This window comes from Eptesicus fuscus, chromosome 15, assembly GCF_027574615.1.
Source record: "Eptesicus fuscus isolate TK198812 chromosome 15, DD_ASM_mEF_20220401, whole genome shotgun sequence".
NCBI classification, from domain to species: domain Eukaryota; kingdom Metazoa; phylum Chordata; class Mammalia; order Chiroptera; family Vespertilionidae; genus Eptesicus; species Eptesicus fuscus.
Window position 1 is genome coordinate 63,138,961 of NC_072487.1, and position 11,505 is coordinate 63,150,465.

The window sequence follows — 11,505 nt, forward strand, 5'->3', positions numbered from 1 at the left end:
AGACCCCAACCCAGTTTGGTTTGTTGCTCACAGAATAATAGAGGCTTTTTTTTTCCTTTGCTTCATTGGTGGAGATTTCCTGGAAGTTTTAGGATATCTTCCCTTTAGGTTTTCCTAGACACTCTGATTTTACTTATGTCTCTCACCTTTGCTTTCCCTCCATCCCCCACCGCAACAGTAATTTGCTCCAGGCTCACTTTGTTCTAGTGTCTAGGAGAACCATCTGCCACCAGAACTACGATTCCCAGCATTCCTGGTGCTCCTCGTGCTCTGGCCTTCCAGTTCTGGTCCTGGAGCTGCCACCAGAACTATTTCCAGAATTCCTGATGCTCTTCACACTCCCTTCCTGCTCTGTCTCCTTCCTATGGCCTCCCACTCTGACAAGTCCTCCAGGCCTCCAGCTCTCCCTCTCTGCTCTCCATCAGGTGGCTTGGGGAGCCAAGTTCCCCAAGCCACTCCACTCTCTGCCAGCTCTCCTGCTCTGCTCTCTGCCCAGTGCCTGTGTATGCAAATTAACCCCCATCTTTGTTGGGTTAATTTGCATACTCAGTCCTGATTGGCTGGTGAGCATAGCAGAGGTACGGTCAATTTACATGTTTCTCTTTTATTATATAGGATATGTACATATACTCCTATGAGAAGTCAATGAGGTGTTAAGGTAGGACCCATTACTAGAAACATTTTCCTAATTATAAATTAAGTGGTATGCTCTTAAATGAATTTTTGAAAAGTCTCTATATTTTTAACAGCCTTGCTTTGTAGCACATACCAGTTTTCATATGTAATTACTCATCATGGCTGATTGCAATCCGCAAACATGAGGTAATTGATTGTGCAGTGGGAAGAGATGTGCACAATCAGCTTGAAGCTAACTAAAACTAGCATAAAGGAATTAGTTCAAAAATAAATAAATGAATAAATAAAGTTCACCAGAAGCAGAATATGATGCTAAATAAGTGAGTCTTTTATAACATAAAATAAAAAATGCATAAGCAAAAAATGATGTCTAGCAAAACAGAAAGAGACAAATCCATAAATTATAAATGTGCAACATGTTCTGCATAGGATTTTGCATATGTCTCATAAGAGATTGTGAACAAAGGAAAAACATCAATAAAGAAAAATGAATTATTAACAATCCAAGTAGCAAACATGACCTAGTTGACATATTAATAATACTTGTACCAGAAAACAGAATGCATGTTCTATTAAAGTTATATGGAGCTGTTGATCATACAATAATTTTAGATCTATCACACTGTGTTCCTGACTGCAACAAGAGGATTTAGTGATTACCAGTTAAAGAAGTTAACCCTATTGACACACATCTCTAAGGCCTGTTTTATATCTCTGTTCCTCAGGCTGTAGATGAAGGGGTTCAGCATGGGGGTAACTACCGTATACATGACCGAAGCAATTATGTCTTTGGAACCCCAGGATGAGGAGAAAAAGTAAACACCTGCAGCTGTCCCATAGTATAAAAACACCACAGAGAGATGGGAGCCACAGGTAGAAAAGGCTTTAAAGAATCTCTTAGTAGAGCGAACCCTCAGGATGATGGTCCCTATACGGATATATGAGCCCAAAATAACACCAAAAGGCAGGAAGAAAATCATTCCTCCCTCGGTGAATAGGACCAGCTCATTAAGGGAGATGTCTGAGCAGCTCAGCTTCAGGAGCGCAGCGAAGTCACAGAAGAAGTGGGTGATGACATTATCGGCACCGAAGGACAGTTGGACCAATAGGAGAGTGTGCAGCAAATCATGAGCACAGGAGAGAATCCAGGAGCCAGCCACCAGCAGCACACACAGCCCCTCCCTCATGATGGTGGTGTAGTGTAGAGGCTGACAGATGGCCACGTACCTGTCATATGCCATCACAGCCAGAAGAAAATTGTCAAGACCAACAAAAAGTATGAAGAAATACAACTGAGAAATGCATCCCACATAGGAAATGGATTGTTGACGAGTCTGCATGTTCATGAGCATCTTTGGGACAGTGACAGATGAAAGAGAAATGTCAGAGAAGGCCAAGTGGCTGAGGAAGAAGTACATGGGCGTGTGCAGGCGAGAGTCCAGCCTGATGAGCAGGATGATGAGCAGGTTGCCCAGCACCGTGGTCAGGTACATGCCCAGGAACAGGGTGAAGAACACGCCCTGCTGCCCTGGCGGGATGGGGAGCCCCAGGAGGAGGAACTGGGACACGCTGCTCTGGTTCTCAGGCCTCATGCTGCTCTTCTGTCTGCTGGGGATGAAGAAGGTGTGGGAATCTCAGGGACCTAGAAAGGACAACCAGAACCATCACATCTCATACTATCATTCCCCAGGAAACCCATTCATTTTTAAATAGTTTTATATTTCCCACACCTATGGATGTATGCATCTTCCCTCTCTCCCAGTCTGGCTCCAGGTAAACATTGAACCTTAAAGTAGTCCACAAGACCTCATCATACAGTAGCAAGAAGGGGTTCTCTGTTTTATTCAACCATTACTTTTAACATCACATCTGTGTCAGGATCTCTACTAAAAACTGAGATGCAGCAGTGAACAAGAAAAGCAAGGTCCCACTTCTATGAGATTAGATCCTGATGAGCATGGAGGGATAATTTCTACACCAGCCCAGAGCCAAACCATAATAATTCACTGTGGCAGAAACAGAAGATGATCCCCAGAAACTGGTATCAGTTGTTGGTGCATTGAAGTAATGTGAGACTCCAGGGGTGAGTTGGAGTTCTCAAAGCATTTTCACACTCCTCCTGTGAACCTTCCGGAGGGTCCCTTTGGCTCACAGCTGTAAACTCAATGGGTGGCCATTTAAAACCACTTGGTGCCAGAATAGCTCTGAAACCAAAATAGCCACAAACTAACTTTCATAATATGGTTGAACATTAAGAGAACATTTGGGTACTTGCCTAATTAGGAAACTCACCTACGTTTCCTAATTAAATCCACACATCAACCTGACATTCCCAGATTTTAAAACCTCCTCATAGCTGTACTAAGAAAAGATGTTCTTTCACCTATTTTAGTTTTTAAGAAATAAAAACATAAATTATACAAATTGTGTAGGCCCACATCAATATGTAGGGAATAGAAGGGCAGATGTGTATGTATCTATATGTATAATTTATATAATATGTAAGTATATAACTTGCTATATATATTATCATTTTCTATATAATAAAAATCACCAAGTATTAGCTACTTCATGGGGTTTGGTATAATATGTCTGTGTGGTCACAACCTATGCTTTTAACCATTACACATGGAAACTTCCCTTCTCTTGCTTAGGGGAGCCACGCACAATGTACTACTTTGGAGCTCTGAGGACTCAAAGTTGTCCAAAATTCTGAAACCTCTTACTAGATAATTTTATTCCTTTATATTTATATATCTTCCAACTGACAATAAATCTTCAAATATATTAACTTTATATACACAATAACTTTTACTGAGGACCTCAGTACCATTCACAAAACAGTGAAATTCTTTCCATTTTATAAATGTGGAAACTAAGACCAAAAGTTTAAGTAACTTTCCCAAGGTCTCTCTGCTATTTGATGGTGATTCTGTCCAATAGCCTCATACAGCATGATGTCCTGACATATTTTTTTTCCTGGGATATTTCATAAAAGTAAAGAAGAGGTTGCAAAAACTCAAAGACTCAGATACATGGAAATAAGAGCAGATTTGTTTCAAGAAACCGGGAGTTGCTTAGAGTGGGACTATCTCAGCTAATGGTGCCCCAGAAGGAGGACAGGTAAGGACATACGTGATTTCTGACATGCATAAACGTGCGCGCTCGTGCGCGCGCGCGCACACACACACACACACACACACACACACACACTGCTGATGTGAGGATTCTAGTCACCTCTGACCAAGTTCCCATCCTAAGGGAAGAATAGCCAATATGTGGTTCAGCTCAAAAACACTTGTCTACATACATACAAATCATAAGTAACACACTAAGTGAGACATATACAACACACAATGGATCACTCACTCAAAACCATACTAACACAACCTGACTCAGGACTCATCTCATAAACACTCAACTCACTGCATATACATAACTTAAGCACTGTACACACATCACCAAAAGCACACAAGACCACAACAACTAGAAAATGTCACAAGAGTTTGGCCGGTATTGCTCAGTGGTTGAGCATTGACCTATGAACCAGAAGGTCACGGCTCTATTCTCAGTCAGGGCACATGCTAGGGTTGTGGGCTCGATACCCAGTGTGGGGCGTACAGGAGACAGCTGATCAGTGATTCTCTCTCATCATTTGTTTATATGTCTCTCTCCCTTTCCCTTCCTCTCTGAAATCAATAAGAAATATATGTATTTTTTAAATCTCACCAGAAACACTCACCACAACACATATGCACACCCAGCCACACACTCACTACAACAAGTAGCACACACCCTCCTATGACTGAGAGGCTGGTTTCCACCCTTCTGGCCTTCCCCTTCCAGGGGACGGGAGCCTACTTGGTGCAGTTATGCCTGTTCAATCACAGGCAGTCATTAAATCAGCAGTAACATCCCATGCACCTGATCACATACACATGGCCACATACACACAGAGAAAACCAAACAATATACCTTCCAGCCCTCACACATGAATGTGTCACCCGCAGACACAGCTCCCATGTGTACCAGTATACACTGCTGCTGAGCAGAGGTCTCTCTCTGAGCTGACTTTGGTTCCTGGTGAGGTCGGGCATCTTCTTGTCCTGTAGCAGAAGCAACAGTCTCACTCTTGATGCTCGGCTGTGATGCTAGTGTTTTTGATGACAGGCATTAATGAGGAGTCCCTAATCAAACACCAGGAGGCTGATAACTTGTTCTACATGCATTAAAACCAGGCTGTGAGTCAGTTATATAGCACACTCATACACACAAACACACACATGCAACTATTAAATAGCATGTACACAACCATATACAATAAATGCATACATTCACAGTCATGGACATAGAGTCTCACACATGAACCCACTAGCACACAGGCAGATTCATAGCCACGTGCAGATTTCCAGCTCCTCTCACCTGGGCTCGTCATTGGTGAGTTCAGACACCTTCTGCTCCAGACTGTTGCCCATCTCCTCAGGTTTTCTTCAGGAGACCTAACATCCAGGCACACAGAAGCAATATCTGGGGCCTTGGCACTTCCACAGACTTGCATTTTCCTTAACCAGCTCCAGAGAAATTAGTCCAAAGATAACACTTCACTGCTACTGAGAGACTGCAACCAAGTCCCCAAGCTTGTGGCTGATTTCTGACTGCCCTTTGGGAGCTGTGTGTCCAAGAGCCAGAGGACTGGAGTCCTGGGGGACAGTGTCCCTGAGTCCAGTCATGCCCTGGTCTTCTTTGTCCTTGGGCATTGCTCCAGCTAGGAAAAACTTTTTTTAACTTTTTATTTTGAAATGATTTCAAAGATATGTAAAAGTTGTGAAAATGATATCAAGAATTCCTGGATAGGCTTCTGCCAGATGATTCCCTAATGGTTTACATTTTTCATACACACACACACACACACTGAGTGGCCAGATTATTATGATCTCTGAATGTATAATAATCTGGCCACTCAGTGTATATCCTATATAATAAAAGGCTAATATGCAAATTGTCCCCTCGACCAGGAGTTCGACCAGCAGGCAGGCCGGCCAACTGCCCATGTCCCCTCTCCCTGGCCAGGCTGGCCGGACCCCACCCATGCACGAATTTATGCACTGGGCCTCTAATATATACAGTATATATATATACACTGAGTAGCCAGATTATTATGCGTTCAAAGGTCATAATAATCTGGCCACTCTGTGTGTGTGTGTGTGTGTGTGTGTGTGTGTGTGTACGCTTTGGGCTTTGATTTTCAGCATATATACCACAGTGCATATTATTAGAAGGCTTATGATATTAATTTTTCTAATTACTAGTGTTTTTATCCTTGATCAATTGGCTAAGGTGGTATCTGCCAGGTTCTGTACCATATATTACCATTTTTTAAAGATACTCTTTTAAGTTTGTAATTAATAGCTACCATTTGGTAGTTATTTTGATACTATAAACATACCATTTTTCTTATTAAAATCTTACCCACTATATTTCACATCTACTCCTGATGCTTATATGGCAAATATGGTGGCATACTGATGATTTTTCTAATTCTATAATTTTTTCTTTATTAGTTGTATTCTTTTCTTTTTATGAAAAAAATATTTAATGTTGACATTATTGCAAATTCCCACTTGTCTCCCTCTTTGCCCACTTCTATTATCCTCTCCTCCCCCCTTTTTTGCCTTCATTACACTATTGTACATGTCCATGAGGTATGTAAATGTGTTCTTTAGCTAATAATTCTTTATCTAGTCACCCTAAGCCTTCTCCCCTCTGGTTTCTGCCTTTCTGTTCTATGTATTCATGCTTGATAACAGGCATTAATGAGGAGTCCCTAATCAAATACCAGGAGGCTGATAACTTGTTCTACATGTTATATATAACCTATAAATTGCAATCTATTTATACATTTTGTTCATCAGTTTATTTCTTCATTAGATTTCACATATTAGTGAGATCATGTGATATTCATCTTTCTCTGACTTGCTAATTTTGTTTAGCATAATACTTTCCAGGTCCATCTATGCTGTTACAAAGGGTAAGAGTTCCTTCTTTTATACAGCCATGTAGTATTCCATTGTGTAAATGTACCAAAGCTTTTTTATCCACTCATCTGCTGATGGGCACGTGGGCTGTTTTCAGTTCTTAACAAATATTAGTGGTGTTGTCTTGAAAATAGGGGTGCATATATTCTTACTGATTGGTGTTTTGGGATTCTTAGGATATACTTCCAGAAGAGGGATCACTGGGTCGAAAGGCAGTTCCATTTTTAATTTTTTGAGGAAACTCCACGCTGTTGTCCACAGTGGCTGCACCAGTCTGCATTCCCAGCAGCAGTGCCCTGGGGTTTCCTTGTCTCCACATCCTTGCCAGCAGTTGTTTTTTGTTGATTTATTGATATGAATCATTCTGGCAGGTGTCTGTTGATATTCATTTATAAGAAGGAATTTTCCTTATTTCATACTCATTTTCTTATTTATTCATTTATATCATTACGGATACATGGATTATTATTCTCTGAGTTATAATTCATTATTAATCTTACTTATTTTGAAGCTTTCGGTGTCTTTATTGCTTACAAGGATTCTAAATGATGTCAGAGATGCCAACTAGAAAATATGTATAAAAGCAACACCAGGAAAAAACCTAGAAACTAAGAAACTAAAGGAAAGTTTACCCACAGGAGGTGGGTCAGGAGTGGGGCCGAAAGAATAGGGAAAGGGAACATTATAGGTGTTCATATATAACCTATAAATTGCAATCTATTTATACATTTTAAAACTCATGAGTTTGAATTGATATCTCCAATTCTAGTTTGACACCATAGAGACCTTTCCAGCCTCTCCTTTTCCATGTACAGAGCTCTTTTCCCTGAGAGTGAGAGCCACTCTCTTTTCCTCCGTGTTTATTTAATTGTCGAGCCTTTGGATATATGGGGAGCTGTTTCAGAATCTTGAACACATACCACAGTTCATGGCACTCTACAGCTTAAAACTTTGTTTAGGGGTGTGTGTTTTTAGTTATGAGACTAAATTCTGACAAAATATAGACAAAATTTTCATTTTAAGAATTGCTTAGGTTACTTATTTTATTTTCCCCTTAAGAGTAATTATGATGTTAATTCAAAATATAATTTAGATTCATTTGTATTGTTTTAATATATTTTGTTTTATTCACCACCTCTCCTATTTATTTTATTTAGTGGCAAAATACAGCATAGTCAAAACTATACAAATAATTCTACTCATCTTCCTGTCTCTTCTACTCCACCACCTATAGGTAAACAAAGATTGTAAGTGATCTCAGAGAAGCCAACTGGAGAATACATATCAGTTTCTGATTAATTCTTCCTGTGCTTCTTTCCGTTCAGATGGGCAGACACATGTATATTTCATTCCCCTTCATTTTTACATAAAAAGAAGCATGCTATAAATGTTCTTTTATACATTGCTTTTTTCATTTAGCAATATATCCTAATATTTCTCCATGTTGGTTCATAGATATCTTTGTTCTTATTTTTCTCACAGTTGAAAAATATTCAGTTGATGTTTTATAGAGTTTTTTTACGAGTCATAAAATGAGATTGGTGATATGTGTCCTAAATGCCACTGAATCGCATACCTAAAATGGCTAAAAAGAAAGTAAGAAATGATCTCTGCATACAGCACAGAAAAGAATAATAATGATGTATGATTAATAAGGTAATAGAGGGATAATTGAATTTAAAATATGTATTTAATTAAAGTGGAAGATGACAAGAGAGAATATATGTAAAACAGATGTATCAAATAAAAAACAGTAATATGGAAAATATAAATTCAAATGTATTATGATTACATTAGATGAAAATAGACAAAATTCTCCAGAAATATAATTGTTGCTTTGCATAAAATGAGCAAAAGCCAGCATTACATTTTTAACAATGCACACCTCACAGAAGATAAAAGAAAAGTTTAAAATGATAGAAAAGAAATACCATTTAATCACTCACCACGAGAAAGCTGCATCTTGACCAGCTATACTATACTACTACCTATATCTCTACCTATATCTATATCTGTATATCTATATATAGGTATAGATATAAAGTATCAAACTACTATCAGAAATAAATGAGGTATTAAGATAGGAGCTATTACTAGAAAACTTTTCCTAATTATAAATGAAAGTGGTATGATCTTAAGTGCATTTTTTAAAAGTCTCTTTCTCTCTTTTTCTAACAGCCTGGCTTTGTAGTACATAACACTTTTCATACTGTAATTATTCTTATCATGGCTGATTGCAGTCAGATAAAATGATGTCAATGATTGTGAGTTAGGAAGAGATGCACAACAAGCAGCTTGAAGCCAACAAAAGCCAGCATAAAAAAACCAGGTTATGCCCTAACCGGTTTGGGTTCAGTAGATAGAGCGTTGGCCTGTGGACTGAAGGGTCCCAGGTTCAATTCCTGATCAAGGGCATGTACCTTGGTTGTGGGTACATCCCCAGTGGGGGGTGTGCAGGAGGCAGCTGATCAATGTTTCTAACTCTCTATCCCACTCCCTTCTTCTCTGTAAAAAAATTAATAAAATATACTTTTAAAAAATCAGGTTATAAAAAAGAAAGAGCACCAGGAGAAAATGATGATGATAAATAAGTGGCTCTTCAATAACATAAAATTTTTAAAAATGCATTAGCAAAAAATGACATATCACAAAACAGAAAGAGACAAAAGCACAATTATGATTGTGCAACATGTTTTGCATAGCATTTTGCATATCCTATATAATAAAAGCCCAGAGACCGAATGGCAGAATGACCAGAACGACTGGTCGACCAGTTGCTATGACGCACACTGACCACCAGGGGGAAGACACTCAATGCAGGAGCTGCGCCCTGGTGGTCAGTGCGCTGACCGGAGCAGGAGCAGCTGTGCTGCGCCCTGGTGGTCAGTGCTCCCACAGCAGGAGCAGCTGCTCAGAGGGCGGGTCCACAGCCACTTGGCTGACCAGGATGAGCAGTGCTCCCACAGTGACCGATCTCCACAGGCCACACTCCCCACCAGTGCATGAATCTGTGCACAGGGCCTGTAGTCTCTATATAAAAGCCTAAGTGACCATTATGATTGGACAACCAGCTGGTAGCTATGATGCTCACTGCAGAAGCTGCCCCCTGGTGGTCAGTGCACTCCCACAGCCAACCTCCCATGGCTGGCCAACCTCCCACGGTCCCTCACCCCAGCCAGCCAGCCCCCATTAGGATTGGGTGAGATGGCCCCAATTGGCCCTGTTTGCTGGTCAGGCTGAGGGGCCCCACCTGTGCATGAATTCGTGAACCGGGCCTCTAGTATATGATAAGAGATGATGTACAAGCAAAGACTATCAATTAGGAATAAAAAAAATTACTAACAATCCTAGAAGCAAATGTGACCTAGTGCACATATAACAACAGTTATACATGACGAGAAATGGATATTCTATGAAAGTTATATGGAGGTGTTGGCCATACAGTAATTTTAGGAGATATATGTCCCTGTGCTCCTGACTACAACCAGAGGATTTAGTGATTGCATCTTAAAGAACTTAACCCTATTGACACACATCTCTAAGGCCTGTTTTATATCTCTGTTCCTCAGGCTGTAGATGAAGGGGTTCAGCATCGGGGTAACTACCGTATACATGACCGAAGCAATTATGTCTTTGGAACCCCATGATGAGGAGGAAAAGTAAACACCTGCCACTGTCCCATAGTATAAAAACACCACAGAGAGATGGGAGCCACAGGTAGAAAAGGCTTTAAAGAGTCTCTTAGTGGAGGGCACCCTCAGGATGATGGTCCCTATATGGATATATGAGCCCACAATAATACCAAAAGGCAGAAAGAAAAGCATTCCACCTTCAGTGAATATGACCAGCTTATTGAGGGAGGTGTCTGGACAGCTCAGCTTCAGAAGTGCAGTGAGATCACAGAAAAAGTGGGTGATGGTATGGTCTGCACAGAAGGACAGTTGGGCCAATAGGAAGGTGTGCAACAAGGCACTGCCACAGGAGAGAATCCAGGAGCCAGCCACCAGCAGTACACACAGCCCCTCCCTCATGATGGTGGTGTAGTACAGAGGGTGACAGATGGCCACATACCTGTCATATGCCATCACAGCCAGAAGGAAATTGTCAATACCAGCAAAATGTATGAAAAAATACAACTGAGAAATGCATCCCACATAGGAGATGGATTGTTGCTGAGTCTGCATGTTCATGAGCATCTTAGGCACAGTGACAGATGAAAGAGAAATGTCAGAGAAGGCCAAGTGGCTGAGGAAGAAGTACATGGGCGTGTGCAGGCGGGAGTCCAGCCTGATGAGCAGGATGATGAGCAGGTTGCCCAGCACCGTGGTCAGGTACATGCTCAGGAACAGGGTGAAGAACATGCCCTGCTGCCCTGGCGGGATGGGGAGCCCCAGGAGGAGGAACTGGGACACGCTGCTCTGGTTCTCAGGCCTCATGCTGCTCTTCTGTCTGCTGGGGATGAAAGGACAGTGAAAAATGATAAAATATTTCCAAAGTGTGATTGTGGCCACCACTGTAGGGTCTTCTACTTTCTCCTGGAGAAAAAGACTACCCTTGCATGCACATAATCAGATAGAGCTGCCATAGCAAGCAATACATCCTCAATGCCCAACATTGTTTTTTTCAAATGAAACTAGAACAAATTCATTCTTCTTAATTTTTTAATTAGACAGGTTACTGGCACTGTGCTACTAATTGGAAATGCATGCATAAATGGGACACATAGGACCTCTTCCCACAGCCCCCTGACCTTCTGGTGCCCCTGACACAGGACTGAGTAAAAGTGAAGCCCTGCAGCCAGATTTCTTGCGCTGCAAGTCTGGCCCCACCACTT

General features: G+C 41.0%; 2 protein-coding genes across 2 annotated transcripts in view; both read right to left on the bottom strand.

Annotated features, from left to right (window-relative positions):
* Window positions 1-1,292: 1,292 nt before the first annotated feature.
* LOC103304702 (olfactory receptor 1J4-like) lies at window positions 1,293-2,228 on the bottom strand. The gene has a single exon (XM_008161524.3). It carries the CDS (start codon window positions 2,226-2,228, stop codon window positions 1,293-1,295), a length of 936 nt encoding a protein of 311 aa, XP_008159746.2.
* Window positions 2,229-10,120: 7,892 nt separating this feature from the next.
* The window catches only part of LOC103295721 (olfactory receptor 1J4-like), a 28,693-nt gene continuing 27,308 nt past the window's right edge, over window positions 10,121-11,505 (bottom strand). The window contains exon 2 of the mRNA XM_008152168.3: window positions 10,121-11,108. Within this exon, the coding sequence (XP_008150390.2) occupies window positions 10,121-11,108 (988 nt within the window). The remainder of the gene's footprint in view (window positions 11,109-11,505) is intronic.

Excerpts from the sequence above, each read along its gene's own strand:
- LOC103304702 (XM_008161524.3), bottom strand. The coding sequence starts at position 2,228 with ATGAGGCCTGAGAACCAGAGCAGCGTGTCCCAGTTCCTCCTCCTGGGG.